The sequence below is a fragment of the Lepidochelys kempii genome, chromosome 3, assembly GCF_965140285.1.
Source record: "Lepidochelys kempii isolate rLepKem1 chromosome 3, rLepKem1.hap1, whole genome shotgun sequence".
Taxonomy (NCBI): domain Eukaryota; kingdom Metazoa; phylum Chordata; order Testudines; family Cheloniidae; genus Lepidochelys; species Lepidochelys kempii.
The window spans coordinates 122,394,200-122,410,878 of NC_136382.1; the positions used below are offsets into that span (position 1 = coordinate 122,394,200).

The window sequence follows — 16,679 nt, forward strand, 5'->3', positions numbered from 1 at the left end:
TCAGCTGGTACTCATTACCCTCTCAATCCAATTAACAAACCTAGAAACTCGGGCATAAACACCAGGCTTCATGGGCTCAGCACAGCCCAGACCCCAAGAGGTGACGCCATGAACGAAGAATTTTTCTTGCTCAATACATATTAGGGGTCCTCCACTGTCACCCTACAAAGAAGAAAGAGAGGTTGCTACCCTATTGAAAGCACACTATGCAAACAGTAACATGCAGGTCGCAGGCACAGAAGTGGAAATATCGTCACAGGCCAAGGATGTGGTCATAAGAAAACACCTCAACTGGGACCAGGGAGGAGCTATGCTTTCCCTGCCTGCGTGTTGGTTGACTTTTTTGGTAGTGGTGCCAATTAAGGGAACTGGTGTGTGTGCGTGAATGTCCCCTCTCTAGCCCCAAGGTTTTTGGTCAAAGTTCCATACGCCGTGAAGACCATTACCTTGACACTTTTAAGCAGCAGTCTTATAGTAAATCATGGCTGTTGCATCGCTCCAGTTGAGTGGTTGCAATGCCACTGAAATTTGGCCCAGCCACCCCTCCATCTGGTGCATAGGGAGTCTGGTCCTGTACAGTGGAGTGCAGAGGAGTCCACTGAGAACTCGACTCCTGGCAGCACCAGCTCATGTAAGAGAGGGGAGATGAGTGGTACAAGTAGAATTCATTTCTTATTGGTACGCTGCACCAGCTGAAGTGTGGGGCGGGGGGCATGTGACCTCCCCACATGACCTCCCATGTGACTCCTCAAATGACCCTACACTGCCCCTAGCCCGGGCCCCATGCTCTCCCCGTCCCCTGCCCATGATCCATCCCACATTACCTGAGGTGGGGGGGCTCTGTCCTCCTCCTGCTGTGCTGGAGACTTCTCAACCATGGGGATCTCCAGAACCGCAGCAGTGAAAGAAGCAGAATGTGGGGCTGCCCAGCGGCCCCACACCAGAAGCTCCTCTGCACGGCTGTACCACCCCAAGCCCTGCCCCCAGCCCTTCCACGCAGCTGCATCTCCTGCGTCCTGCCCGGGGTCTGTATAGCAGCCTCGCTGGAGGACAGGGCTGGGGGCATGAGGCTAAGGGCAGTAGAGCCGCACCGGAGGAGCTGTCAGCGTGGGGTTCTGCTCCTTTTGCCGCTGCGGTTCCCGGGAGAGTCCTGAACCACAGGAATCTCCGGGGAACCACAGCAGCGAAAGGAGCAGAACGTGGGGCGGCCCCACACCGGCAACTCCTCCGGGGCGGAGCCGCTGTACAGACCCCAGACAGGAGATGCAGGCACACAGCTGCATGGAAAGGCTGGGGGCGGTACAGCTGTTCCGGAGGATCTGCCGGTGTAGGGCCCCCCCCTCATTCCGCTCTTCCTGTGTCTTTCCAGTACAGCCTACTGGCTATAACTAGCTTACTGGTACAGCGTGCCGGACCATGCCGCCCTACTTGCTCCGCAGGGGGAGACTCCCCAGCCGAGGGGGACCTGGGGTCGCTGCCGGGGAGAGGCCTGAGCAGGCACCGGACCAGGGTCCCTGCGGGGTGTGGGCAGGGCCTGGAATTCAACCCCCCCACCCCCCCACCCCGGAAATATCTGAATTGGCAATATTGCTTTTTTGTAAAGCTGCAACTTATCCACAGTACTAGAGACAGCCAGGCATGAAACATGTTTGTAGAATCAGAGCATGATGTCAAGGGGCATTTGACTGCACAGTTTAACCCTGTTCTTCCTCCCTTGAGCTCCGCTCTCTCCCACCCCACTTCCTTCCTTCAGAACATCCCATCAGTTCTCCTACTCCTCTCTCGCTGAAGTCTTGGCTCTTCAAGCGGGGTGGCACTATTACCGCTGCTACCCATGCCTGTGGGAGAGCTGACTCCTCTGCCTTCTTACTCCCAATTCCTCCTACCCAGTGAGACCCACACACCACGTGGGAGCTGGGGGAGAAACAGAGGGCGGCGAGCGTAGTAAATGAGCTGGTCAGGGAAGAGAAAGGAACCTCTCACTAACGCAGCCGGCAAAGAGAGCATCTCCTCTGAGTGAGTGGGGGGGATCAAAGGGTTTAAAAAAATACCAGCTGACTGGAAAAACAGGAGGCAGCACTGGACAGCTAGGGAGCAAGAGAAGAGATCTGAGCTCCTGTCCAAATTCTAGACCTACAGTAGCTTCTTCACACCCTATGTCCCACCTGGTCAGAAATTTACTACCTGTAAATATCAGAACCCTGATTCAAGCACATATGCCCATTGGGTGACAGGCACATCATGGAGATTTCTGCACACTCAGGAAATACCATTAACACTGCTGGTGCAGAAGGCCTGCTGAGGCAGGTTCATATTTACTTTCACTCTTCTTTTATCAAGGAGTCCCAGCTTTTCAATGCGGAAAGCTCCCAGCTTGATCCCCTTAGTCAGTTAGATTAAGGAGAATTTCTAAAGTCCTTTCACATATTCAAGGAAATCAGAAAACTGGAAACACTTCAGTCCTAATCTGAACTAAAAAAAAAAAAAAAAAGCCTTTCTACACTTATGAACATTCATCACGAACATGCCTTCCCCTAACAAAGGAAGGGTCTAAGGAATCCAACATGGAGTATCGTTCACACAGGGTCAACTGTAGATTTTCACACCCACTCACTGCTTGGGATGAGGGGTTATGAATTATCTCCAGCTCTGGTTGTACCAATGGAAGAAGGAGTGAGGGAGAACTAGCTTCTGTATGTATTTTCAGCTCTTCACTTCAAGAGGGTATTGAGCCATGAGTTGCTGAGACTAATACTGTGCCCCTAAAGTACAGAGCCCCAAGTGTCATTTTTCCTGCTTATGCTTAAAGCCAGTTTTGATGTCCCCATTCTTTTCTTACCTGGCAGCTGTCAGTACCACCATCAATATTCCCAGCACAGAGCTCAGTGTTTTTAACTCTTCCATTCAGAAATTCAGGGCGATTGCACACTTTATTCTCAATCACAGGGAAGCCAGTTTCTTTAAGTTTACCTTCTCCACCAGTACCTTTGTGAGTAAACAACAAAACAAGTATAAATTGCACAGATAAATTAACTCCATAGCAGAGGCAGTATGACCCAATGGATACGGTGTTGGCCTGGGAATCAGGAAACCTGGCTTCTGTTCCTGGCTCTGCCACTGACTCACTGTGGGCCTAATCCAAAGCCCATTGAAGTCAATGGGAGTCTTTGTCCAAATCACTTAACTTCTCTGAGCCTCATTTTCCCCATCTATAAAATGGAGATAATACTGATTATTTTCCTTTGTAAAGTGCTTTGAAATAAATAAATAAAAAGCAGCAGACAAGGGCTTAGTATTGATAGGCTCTCATTAGGATAGCAGCACGGCTGATTCAGCAAAAAAGATGAAGGAATTAGCTTGGATTTATTTTAAATCTAACTCAAGAATGTTAAACCTCAGGGTGGGAAAAGCTGCAAAGGTCAAAACATCTGGAAGCCAGTGTGGTGATGGGATATGACATTTCAAATATGCAACTACCCATCTGCAAGATGCCACAGAACCCCCTGAGGCCAAAGAAACCCACAGTTGAGAGCAGAAATCTGACAGACAGACTGCTTGAAACATCATAAAGACATAGGTCCCAACCATTGTGGAGACTGGGAATGCTGAGTACAGACACGCCTCTCATCTTGAAGAAGATGGGTTTTTAAGAGGAGGGTCTTAAAGTGAGAGTAGTGGCCTGGCAAACAGGTATGTGAAGGACATTTCTTATGTAGGGGCCAAGATGGAAAAATGTGCGCAGATGGGAGCAGGACTCAAATGGGGTATTATCATTATTATGAACCGTGTGTACTAGCTAAGGACCAACCAAGCATAGGCCCCAGTGTGCTAGGCAATGTAAACACACAAAGTAGCTGACAGTCCCCAAACAGCTTGCGGCCTAAGCAGACAGGACAGACACAGGATGAGGGAATGGCATCACTGGTGTAACTGAGGGGATAAAGGGGTTGGACTAGGAGACAACGTTCTAGTCAGGCAGGGCAATGTGGCAGATTTTGAAAATGAGGACAAGAAGTCTCCTTCTGAGTACGGATTGGAGTCTTTGTGAGAAAGTCATTCAAGAGAATAAACTAAGTCAACATCATGCAGTTTAGAGAAGGGGCAAGGCTAGAAAAATATCCCTGCTGATTGTGCAGAAACCCAAGCTGGGGCAACAGACAGGAGGATAAAGAGGGAATGGGTTGACATTGTTAGGGCTGATTCTCCTCTCGTTTTATACTGCTTTTATAAAGGTGTAACTCCATTGATTTCAGTGGCGCATTCCTGAATGATGAGAATCAAACTCATAGAGAGAGGGAGGTGGAAAGAATGACATTGCTCAATGATATTTGCTATATGGTAAATACTGATGTATATTGATTTGTTTTTTCGAGCACAGAGGGTGCATACATTTGGGGTTTGCACTGATCTTTCAACTGCACTGAATGTGCCTCACCTTCTGTTTCTCCCCAGCCAGTCACATAGCACTCTGCTCTGTTTCCTAACATCACGTTTTCTGAAGGCAAACAAGCTGGGATCACTTCATTGCTGATTACTGCAGGACTGAAACAAAACAAAATGAAAACCAAATCCACAGAGGCATAGCTTTAGCTTGTTTGTCCCTGACACCAGTTACATTCTGAGGCTCTGGAGGGAGACTTGGTGCACAACGGGGTTGATTTTCAGAGGTGCTGAGCACCAATCCCCAAATGAAGTCAAGAAGAGCTATTGGTGCTGAGCACCTATGTATAGCCCTGCAAGTCTTGAGGTAGAACTTTTTTTTTTAAGTGAGGTGTTCTCTCAGGCCCAAAACAGCTTTCTTCTTAGGACCCTCCCACAGTGTGGTGCGTGTACAGGCAAGGGGAGAAGTGACGAGCAGCTGGAGAGATTTGGCAGATCCTTCTGGAGGGGAAGAAATAAAATTAAAATAAATCAGAGAATTTGCCAAGCCGCAGCGTGACAGATCGGATTTCAGAGGTGCCTGCTTGGATGTCTAAGCAGGACCCTGGTCAGGGCTTCAGGCAAATATACGCAGGCATTTTCAGTATACCGCAAAACCTGGAGAATGGTCAGTTTAGATGAGCTATTACCAGCAGGAGAGTGAGTTTGTGTGTGTATGGGGGCGGGGGGGATGTGAGAAAACCTTGATCTATGCAGGAAATAGCCCGACTTGATTATGTTAAGAGTTGTCACTTTGGATGGGCTAGCACCAGCAGGAGAGTGAATTTGTGTGGGGGGGTGGAGGGTGAGAAAACCTGGATTTGTGCTGGAAATGGCCCACCTGTTGATCACTTTAGATAAGCTATTACCAGCAGGACAGTGGGGTGGGAGGAGGTATTGTTTCATGATTTCTGTGTGTATATAAAGTCTGCTGCAGTTTCCACGGTAAACATCTGATGAAGTGAGCTGTAGCTCACGAAAGCTCATGCTCAAATAAATTGGTTAGTCTCTAAGGTGCCACAAGTACTCCTTTTCTTTTTGCGAATACAGACTAACACGGCTGTTCCTCTGAAACCTGACTATTATTGTATCGGGGCCCAAATGCTCAGCCCATCATTAAATACTCAGATGGGCTGGGCACTGGGTATTTCCACCAGAGGAAGAAATCCTCCCACCCAGACCAAGGAGAAGCTATGGAGACACCCCATGGCCGTTACTACAGCCCTATCTCATCTCCTCCTCAAGATGGGAGATGATGATAGGAGCCGCAAGGCAGAAGATGCTCCAGCCATACCCCTATTGCTGTTCCACTTCCACCCACCCCTCCTCAGCGGTGCTGCCACTTAGCAGAATTCCAGCCTGTCGGGAGTCAGAAAAGCACCCTCTTTTACAATCCCCCCAAATTTGTCCCCTCCCTTCCCAAAACTGTGCAACAGAACCACACTGGTTCTGTTGGCAGGGGGCCCTCCACATGCTTAGATGACAGAGCAGGGTCTGTCCTTACATGCCTAGACATAACCATCTTGAGTCTTAACTGCCCATCTGCTAGCAATGCAACTGGACTGCTTGGGATTCAATCAAGATTCAGGTGCTGGATGCCTGGGGATCTGATTCTTTCCTTGCACCTTGTGCAATCATTTACACCTGTGTAACATGGGCATAACACCCATCTCTTTCATCTTGGAGAGAATATCTTCTGCAGCAGAAAACAAGAAATTCATTTCTTTTTCAGGATCCGCAAAACCTAGCAGGTGTCAGGTCATTTTCCATACATTGACAAAGAGCCGGGTTTAAATCATAGAATCATAGAATATCAGGGTTGGAAGGGACCTCAGGAGGTCATCTAGTCCAACCCCCTGCTCAAAGCAGGACCAATCCCCTGCAGACTACTTGGCTCTGGGAAGAAGGATAAAGGAGTTTGAGGCGCAAGTGGTCTTCTCGTCCATCCTCCCCGTGGAAGGAAAAGGCCTGGGTAGAGACCATCAAATCGTGGAAGTCATCAAATGGCTACACAGGTGGTGTCGGAGAGAAGGCTTTGGATTTTTGACCATGGGATGGTGTTCCAAGAAGGAGGAGTGCTGGACAGAGACGGGCTCCACCTAACGAAGAGAGAGAAGAGCATCTTCGCAAGCAGGCTGGCTAACCTAGTGAGGAGGGCTTTAAACTAGGTTCACCGGGGGAAGGAGACCAAAGCCCTGAGGTAAGTGGGGAAGTGGGATACCAGGAGGAAGCATGAGCAGGAGCGCGCAGGAGGGCAGGGCTCCTGCCTCATACTGAGAAAGAGGGTCGATCAGCAAGTTATCTCAAGTGCCTATACACAAATGCAAGAAGCCTGGGAAACAAGCAGGGAGAACTGGAAGTCCTAGCACAGTCAAGGAATTATGATGTGATTGGAATAACAGAGACTTGGTGGGATAACTCACATGGCTGGAGTACTGTCATGGATGGATATAAACTGTTCAGGAAGGACAGGCAGGGCAGAAAAGGTGGGGGAGTTGCACTGTAGGTAAGGGCGCAGTATGACTGCTCAGAGCTCAAGTATGAAACTGCAGAAAAACCTGAGTGTCTCTGGATTAAGTTTAGAAGTGTGAGCAACAAGGGTGATGTCATGTTGGGAGTCTGCTATAGACCACCGGCCCAGGGGGATGAGGTGGACGAGGCTTTCTTCCAACAACTCACAGAAGTTACTAAATAGGATTGCTTTAGGATCCATATGAAACTCTTCTGACTAACTCAGGTGCCCTGCTTAGACTTCAAATTGTGGCTTGCATAGGTTGAAAATGGAACAGAGATATTTCAAGATCAGAAAGTCATACTGCCGACTTCTCTCCAAATTTTGACTCCTGATTTTAGAAATTCTAAGAAAATCTCTATTAGGCACTCCTTGTTAAAAACATTATTAAACTTCTTGGGATCCTTTTGGAATGTGTTTGACATGTAAGTGTAATTTTGATTTATTTAATACAGGAATGCAACTTGGAAAATTCTGCCTACTATATTCCTTTAAAATCTCTTTAGTCAAACCATGTAATTTAACTATGTTTCATCTTGAGAAAAGAAGCTTGATGGGGGACCTATATCAGTCTTCAAATATGTTAAAGGCTGTTATAAAGAGGACAGTGATCAATTGTTCTCCATGTCCATGGAAGATAGGACAAGAAGTGTAATGGGCTTAATCTGCAGCAAGGGCGATTAGGTAAGATATTAAGAAAAGCTTTCTAACTACAATGGTAGTTAAGCTCTGGGATGGGCTTCCAAGGGATGCTGTGGAAATCCCATCTTTGGAGATTTTTAAGAACACATTAGACAAACACCAGTCAGGATGGTCTAGGTTTACTTGGTCCTGCCTCAGCGCAGGAGGCTGGACTACATGATGTCTCCAGGTCTCTTCCGGTCCAACATTTCTATGATGGAAACTGGTCTGTTCTGTAGTATTTTCAATAATCTTCTCTGTCATTAACGTGTATTCTGCATAGATGTAAACACATTTTTGAAGCCTGTAATAAATGCTTAGAAATGACTTTATACACTTTGTGGTATGGGTAGCTGCCCACTGTCCATTAACTAGTCACTTCCACACCACGTATTTGTCAGATCTAAATCCTGACAAGGACACTCATGACTTCAGCCTAAAGGGCTTTAGGGGGAAAGCTTTGGCTGAAACGATACCTGCGCATCTTCAGCAAGGCAATGTCTGCCCTACCAGGTTCCTTGACTATTTTCTCAACCTCTCGGATTTGCACAGACGACTCCTCCGCCTTTTCAGTGTGTAGTCCAAGGAAGATCCTGTATGCAGATGGCCTGGGTGACCTGGAAGAGGTGATTGCACATGGTGAGGTTCTATACAGATAATCAGGGCTTGCATCCCTGCTGAGTGGGGAGCAAGTCCTGAAGAACTGTAGTTGATAGGGAGCTGGGACATACTGATGATTTTTGCAAAAATCTAAGCATTAGGGTTTTTTTTAATGTTTAGCTCTCTCATAGTTATGAAGAAATCCACAGTCTATAAAGTGATGTCATGTTTTCTTCCTGAATCTGCAGATATACTGCTCCAGTGGCTCTGCTGCTGCTTTCCCAAGTAGCAACAGTGAACATGTGATCAATGTCACAGCTGCTCCTTAAATCCCTATGAAGGAAGATGCATAGGAGGTACAGTGTCAATTACAATGTTTGACCAAGATCCAAGCAGCAACAGAGGCAGGTAGTGAAGCTATTTACTGGGGAGGAAGACCTGAAACAAGGTGTAGACATATGCTCTCCCGCTCTGCCCCAGCAACCAAAAGACTGGGAAAAGGGTAGAAGAGTGTTGACACAAACCCACCCCATGCAGCAGCAGCTGGTTGGGGGATAGATAGTGGGGTGGAGATCCCATCTGGCTTTGCAGCACCCAGAAAAGTGGGAGAGGGCAGAATGGTGCCGTGGTTAGACTGAGGTGCTAGGAAGGGGATGGGGGAAGAATCATAGAATATTGGGATTGGAAGGGACCTCAGGAGGTCATCTAGTCCAAGCCCCTGCTCAAAGCAGGACCAATCCCCAATTTTTGCCCCAGATCCCTAAATGGCCCCCTCAAGGATTGAACTCACAACCCTGGGTTTAGCAGGCCAATGCTCAAACCACTGAGCTATCCCTCCCGCCCTAAACTCTGGGAAGATGTCTTTTGCTCTATCAGCAAGCAGAGGAAGGTAGGCATGGGAGGGGTGGATAGGTGCACAGATTACTACAGTGATGAGTGTGGTGTTCAAGAGCCGACATAAACAAGGGAGCATCACTTTTATCAGGCATTGACCTACCAGGCACTGATATGAAGGATAGACTCCTTCAGTAAGTTCAGGAGATAGCACCCTGGTATTAATCACAGCATCCTTCCTTTTAGCTGAAGCTAGCATGGTGGGAGTTGGAGGGGGTAGGCTTCTCATCAGGGTTTTTTCACTGTTATTCCCATTAAATCTTTCATATTGAGCTAAAGCTAGTAGTAGGTATAGTTCTCTAGCTAGTAGAAAATTTGCCGCGCTCCACATCCCAGAATATTAAAGGAACTGCCACATGAAATTGCAAGCCCAACAGCAAGGATTTTTAATGTATCTGTGAACTCAGGGGCCACACTCTATGACTGGAGAGTTGCTAATATACTTCCTATTTTTAAGAAAGGGAAAAAAGTGATCCAGGAAACCACAGGCTCATTGGTTTGACCTCAATTGTATGCAAGGTCTTGGAAGAAATTTTGAAAGAGAAAATAGTTAAGGACATAGAGGTAAAGGGTAATTGGGATAAAGTATAACATGGTTTTACAAAAGGTAAATCTCATTCTTTGAGAAGATTACTGATTTTTTTAAACAAAGGAAAAGCCCTAGATCTAATCTACCTGGATTTCAGTAGGGCATTTGATACACTTCCACATGGGAAATTATTAGTTAAACTGGGGAAGATGGAGATTAATATGAGAACTGAAAGGTAGTTGAGGAGCTGGCAAAAGGGGAGACTACAACGGGTCATACTGAAAGGTGAACTGTCAGGCTGGAGGGAGGTTACTAGTGGAGTTCTTCAGGGATCAGTCTTGGGACCAACCATATTTAACATTTTCATCCATTACCTTGGCACAAAAAGTGGGGATGTGCTAATAAAATTTGCACATGACACAAAGTTGAGAGGTACTGCTAATACAGAGGAGGACCGGAATATCATACAAGAAGATCTGGGGGACCTTATAAACTGGAGTCATATAAATGGGATTAAATTTAACAATGCAAAGTGCAAGGTCATGCATTTAGGGACTGACAACAAGAATTTTTGCTATAAACTGGGGACGTATCAGTTGGAAGCGACGGAGGAGGAGAAAGACCTGGGTTTATTTGTCAATTACAGGATGACTATGAGCCGCCAATGTGATGTGACTGTGAAAAGGCTAATGCAATCCTAGGGTGCATCAGGCGAGGTATTTCCAGTAAAGATAGGGAAGTGTTATTGACATTATACAATACACTGGTGGGACTCCACCTGTAATACTGTGTTCAGTTCTGGTCTCCTATGGTTAAGAAGGATGAATTCAAACTGGAACACTGAAGAGAAGGGCTACTAGGATGATCAGAGGAATGGAAACCCTTCCTTACAAAAGGAGACTCAAGGAGTATGGCTTGCTTAGCCTAACCAAACAAAGGCTGCAGGAGATAGGATTGCTCTCTATCAATACATTAGAGGGACAAACACCAGGGAGGGGGAGGAATTATTTAAGTTAAGGGCTAGTGTTGACACAAGAACAAATGGATATAAAGTGGCCATCAACAAGTTTAGGTTTGAAATCAGAAGGCTTCTAAGCATCAGAGGAATGAAAGTCTGGAACAGCCTTCCAAGGTAAGCAAGGGGGGTGCAAAACCTAACCGGCTTCAAGGCTCAGCTTGAAAAGTTTATGGAGGGGATGTATGATGAGACTGCCTACAATGGCATGTGGCCCATCTGTGACTGCTATTAGCAAAAATCCCCAATGGCCAGAGCTGGGGCACTAGATGGGGAGGGCTCTGAGTTATTATTGAGAATGCTTTCCCAGGAGTTTGGCCAGTGGGTTTTGCTGGCATGCTCAGGGTTCAACTGATCGCTATATTTTGGGTTGGGAAGGAATTTTCCCACAAGTCAGATTGACAGAGACTCTGGAGGGGGGGTTCGCCTTCCTCTGTACCATAGGGCACAGGCCATTTGCTGGTTTAAACTTGAGTAAATGGGGGATTCTCTGTAACTTGAAGTCTTTAAACCATGATTTGAGGATTTCAATAACTCAGCCAGAGGTTAGGGGTCTATTACAGGAGAAGGTGGGTGAGGTTCTGTGGCCTGTAATGTGCAGGAGGTTAGATTAGATGATCACAATGACCCCTTCTGGTCTTTAAGTCTATTGGTCTATGTAATCATATTTTTGGCCATCTCTTTGTATCAGAATCTGAAAAACAAAGCATGTTCTGGTCTCAGCTGGAATTTTACATCTATAAATGTCATCTACGTCAGTGCTTCTCAAGCTATCTGATGTGGGGGACCGGCATTTTCTTTTTCCAATGTGCGCGCAGACCGGCAGCTGATGGCTAGCCGGACCCGCACCGGTCCGCAGATCACCACTTTGAGCAGCACTGATCTACGTCACAGTTTGAATACAACAATAAAACTGCAAATGCTGTAACTCTTACAGCTACAGCAACCATGAAGTCAGATGACTAGATACTCTGTTTTGGATGCAGAGTTTTGCTTATTAAGGTCTCGCCAAGCATCCCACTAACATTTATTATGACATGAAGCTTTCTTTTCAGCCATCAGTGTGTCAGCTTCACATAGCTGGGTGACTCCTCAAGATGGTAAGTTGCTCTCTTGAGATATCTGAGCATCTCTCTTGCTTATTACACAAGCACAAAATCAGGGCCTGACTGTGCTGCCCTTACAGATATGAACAGGTTCATTATTCAGTAAGGAACCTCACTGTTACCCTATCTCTTTCTCTCTGCTCTAACTTGAATGAACTGAGCTTGGGGATGAGAAGTAACAGAGCAGTTAACCACTCTAAGAGCCATCATGTAGGTGAAGCATTGGCTGGTTAAGAGTATAAGAACATAAGAATGGCCCTCTTGATCAGACCAAAGATCCATCTAGCCCGTATCCTGTCTTCTGACAGTGGCCAATGCCAGGTGCCCCAGAGGGAATGAACAGAACAGGTAATCATCAAGTGATCCATCTCCTGTCGCTCATTCCCAGCTTCTGGCAAAAGCCAACTTCTGGTTCAGACAGATCAAAGAAACACTTTGCCAAGCACACTTTTTTTCGCTCTTTGATATGCCTCTCCAGTTGTAGGAAATATCTGCAGCAGGCTACAATAGACACTTACCTGTCTAAGCAGTGTTTGGCGGTAAGAACCCACTGTGGGGCTATCAGAGTGCCACCACAAAAGTGCATGTTGAAACTGGAATAGAGAGGAAAGGCATGAGATTAGTTTGAGAATGTGAAGTTAATTCTCCACTATCACAGCAATGCACACTGAGGACTACTAGTAAACCATCAACTTCACTTATTCAGGAGCTTTTAGGATTCCCAGATTTTATTCTACAGATCATGAGAAAGAAAATACTGATTTTCATCAAGAGCTGAGGTTTGGTTGGCTCAAAACATGAGAAAAGATAGTTGACTCCTCTCTTGAATTTTGAAAGATTGTCCCAATTTCAACAGGAGGGTTCTGTGTTCAGAAGTATAATCAATATTATGACATATCTTAACTAGGGCTGTCAAGCGATTACAAAAATTCATCACTATTAACCATGTGATTAAAAAGATTGATTGCATGATTAATCGTGTTGTTAAACAATAATGGAATACCATTTATTTAAATATTTTTGGATATTTTCTACATTTTCAAATATATTGATTTCAGTTACAACACAGAATAAAGTGTATATTGCTTACTTTATATTTATTTTTTATTACAAATATTTGCACTGTAAAAAACAAAAGAAATAGTATTTTTCAATTCATGTCATACAAGTATTGTAGTGAAATCTCTCTATCATGAAAGTTGAACTTACAGATGTAGAATTATGTACACAAAATAACTGCATTGAAAAATAAAACAATGTAAAACTTTAGAGCCTACAAGTCCACTCAGTCCTGCTTCAGACAATCACTCAGAAAAACAAACTTGGTTACAATTTGCAGGAGATAATGCTGCCTGCTTCTTGTTTACAATGTCACCTGAAAGTGAGAACCAGCGTTTGTATGGCACTCTTGTAGCAGGCATTGCAAGATATTTACATGCCAGATGCGCTAAAGATTCATATGTCTCTTCATCTTCAACCACCATTCCATAGGACATGCGTCCAAACTGATAATGGGTTCTGCTCGATAATGATCCAAAGCAGAGCGGACTGATGCATGTTTAGTTTCATCATCTGAGTCAGATGCCACCAGCAGAAGGTTGATTTTCTTTTTTGGTGGTTCAGGCTCTGTAGTTTCCGCATCTGAGTTTTGCCCTTTTAAGACTTCTGCAAACATGCTCCACATCTTGTCCCTCTCAGATTTTGGACCGCATTTTTGATTCTTAAACCTTGGGTCAAGTGCTGCAGCTATATTTAGAAATCTCACATTGGCATCTTCTTTGCGTTTTGTCAAATCTGTTGTGAAAGTGTTCTTAAAACAAACATGTGCTGGGTCATCATCCGAGACGTCTATAACATGAAATATATGCAGAATGTTGGTAAAACAGAGCAGGAGAAATACAATTCTCCCTCAAGGAGTTCAGTCACAAATGTAATTAGCGCATTATTTTTTGACGAGCATCATCCGTATGGAAGCATGTCCTCTGGAATGGTGGCTGAAGCATGATGGGGCATACAAATATTTAGCATATCTAGCACATAAATACCTTTCAATGCCAGCTATAAAAGTGCCATGCGAACGCCTGTTCTCACTTTCAGGTGACATTGTAAATAAGAAGCAGGCAGCAGTATCTCCTGTAAATGTAAACAGACTTGTTTGTCTTAGCGATTGGCTGAACAAAAAGTAGGACTGAGTGGACTTGTAGGCTCTAAAGTTTTACATTGTTTTGTTTTTGACAGCAGTTATGGAAGAAAAAAATCTACATTTGTAAGTTGCACTTTCATGATAAAGAGATTGCACTACAGTACTTGTATGAGGTGAATTGAAAAATACTATTTCTTTTATCATTTTTACAGTGCAAATATTTGTAATAAAAATAATAATATAAAGTGAGCACTATGCACTTTGTATTCTGTGTTGTAATAGAAATCAATATATTTGAAAATGTAGAAAAACATCTGAAAATATTTAATAAATTTCAATTGGTATTCTATTGTTTAACAGTGGATTAGTCGTGATCAATTTTTTTAATCACAATTAATTTTTTTGAGTTAATCGCGTGAGTTAACTGCAATTAATTGACAGCCCTAATCTTAACCATTTGCTTTGTGGTGTCCTACTGGACAAATTTCAAAAGCTTGCAACGCTGCATAGCTGTGAGTAGGTAGGCATATATCACTGATGCCAAGGTATACAATTTTCATTGTCTTGAGGACATTATTTTTTATGGTGACCAGCAGATTTTTGTGGGCATTTTCATCAGGCCTTTTCTTAGCACTGCTAGATCTCTATAACTAACCACAACCAATATGACACTGAAAATGTTCGGTCCTGGAGATTATGGCTTTGATACAGCTCTGATCACAGTCAATGGAAGTATTGCCTTTGGCTCCAGTGGAAACAGGACTGGATCCCATATAAGCAGGGATGACAGAAAACCATCTGTACAAATTTTAAATTGCTGGCTCCATCCCGGGTCTAAATCCCCATGGCATGGATACAAATAACTCCCGTTGCGTTCAATGGGAATTATTTGTTTCCTATGTCACTAAAATTAAAGCACATTTTGGACGAGTAGTTCAAATCGGCCCTATGTAAATGTTTAGGACAAAAATGGGAGGGGTTCTAGTTAACTACATTACATTTACTAGCTTGGGACAATCTTGTCAAGAGGAAAAAATGTTGTGCAATATATTTTGTTGAAAAGATTTATTTTAGAGGCATTTCAGTTTGGGGGCATTTTTAGGGAGAGATCAAGACTACTCTCCAGATGGCGTCAGCTCCACATACAGAAACATGAAGAGTGAAGTCCTTTCTGTAAAGTTGTTGCTGAGGTGCCCCATGTAGTGAGGTGCTTTCTAAGTTGTAATGCAATGTGGAATAGTTATACCTTGTCCTGAGACTGATTTGCCAGGGCCAAGAGTGTGGATTTGAAACACACCCGCCCACAATCCTTGTAGGGCACAGCTTTGGAGCGGTCTTGGCTTTTCCACACTCATATTCGGGAGGAGCTAAAGAATGAAATGAAGTCAACCTGAAGAATTTTTAAGCAGCTGTCATACCATCCACAATATATTTAAATAAATGGGGAGAGGAAGGTTATCTTTACACCTCTGGTTTGTCACTCTTTATGAAGCAATTACACAGCAAAAACTGCATAAACTTTGTTAGGTTATTCTGATCTGGAACAGTTAATAATGTCTGTGACCAAAATATTGCTTTCAAGATGACAACACATTGATTTACATGGCAAAAAGTTTACAGATGTACCATTTGGATATCAGCGAGTCAGAAACAAAACGGGGCTAAAATTACAGTAAGGGGAAAAGAACAAAAGAAAAAAAAGAAAACACATTCCCCAAATTGCCTCAGTAAGTACCCTTACATCTCTGACCGAGTACAGCAACCCTACAAGCCATATCTTCTGACTGTATTTAAACTAATCTGGAGCAATGGTAAATGAAGTTCAGTCACTGTCTCTGTGTTCCCTGCCAAAAGCTTTCAGAGCTGTCCCTCTTTAAAAGTGTTAGGGAAATCCAGGACCATCCTCTCCACCAGGGTCTGATCTAGGGCATAATGGTGGGCATCTTATGGCTGTCTCCCTGGATCACTTGCTACCAGCACCCTCTCTTCCCATAGGGTAAAGTAAAGAACTGAAAATAAAAATAAAGATTCTGACCTTCACAGTTTCACCAGTCCTTTCTTTGCAGGAATGGTCAGGCCACAGTAGCTCATTGGGAGTGCAGTTTACTTCCACTGTCTGCCTGCCACTCAGCTGCTCTCTTTAACCTCCTCCTCCAGCCTTTGCAGGTGGGGTGGGGTGGGGTGAGGCCGCCTGGGCCCAGAGCAGCTCCTTAACCCCTTCTTCTCTAGTGTGGAGTTTGTATACCCCAACAAGTGACCCACCACAATAAAGCCAGTGGGGTTGGTTTACAGTTGTGGTGTGTGTATCTTGCAGAATCCCTTACTCTGCTTACCTGCTCTGTTCTGGGGTTTGGTCAGGGATACTCACCAAAGGACAAGCATCATGTGTCCATCTTACAAAAATACAGAGTGGAGAAATTATATAATTTCTTAGGGCAGGGATTGTCTCTTTGTTTTATGCTTGTACAGTGCTTAACACAGTGGGTCGTGGCTTCTAGATGCTCCCATAGTACAACAACACATAATTAATTAATTAACTGACAGGCAATCCAGCTCCTGGCCATAGGCGGCATTTTCAAGCCCTTTTGTGTGCACATTAGGCACAGTGTAACATATTTGCATATACTTTATTTAATTTTTTTAAAGGTTTCAGCTAGTCTGGCTATTTTTAGGGCGAGATCTCTCAAAACCACCTTTTATTAGTTACTGTTTCAAATAAGTTGTTCTGGGAAAAATGTTTGTGGTCCATGTAATATTTGCCATTACAGGCAAACCAGAGT

The 16,679-nt window shown here is 44.5% G+C and overlaps 1 protein-coding gene across 1 annotated transcript in view; it reads right to left on the bottom strand.

The window, feature by feature from the left end:
• LOC140908803 (plasminogen) overlaps positions 1–16,679 on the bottom strand; it is a 58,957-nt gene continuing 42,278 nt past the window's right edge. The window contains exons 14-19 of the mRNA XM_073336675.1: positions 15,146–15,266; positions 12,275–12,349; positions 8,089–8,229; positions 4,436–4,542; positions 2,840–2,985; positions 1–162 (exon numbers count right to left, since the gene is read on the bottom strand). Coding sequence (XP_073192776.1) covers positions 1–162; positions 2,840–2,985; positions 4,436–4,542; positions 8,089–8,229; positions 12,275–12,349; positions 15,146–15,266 — 752 coding nt within the window. The remainder of the gene's footprint in view (positions 163–2,839; positions 2,986–4,435; positions 4,543–8,088; positions 8,230–12,274; positions 12,350–15,145; positions 15,267–16,679) is intronic.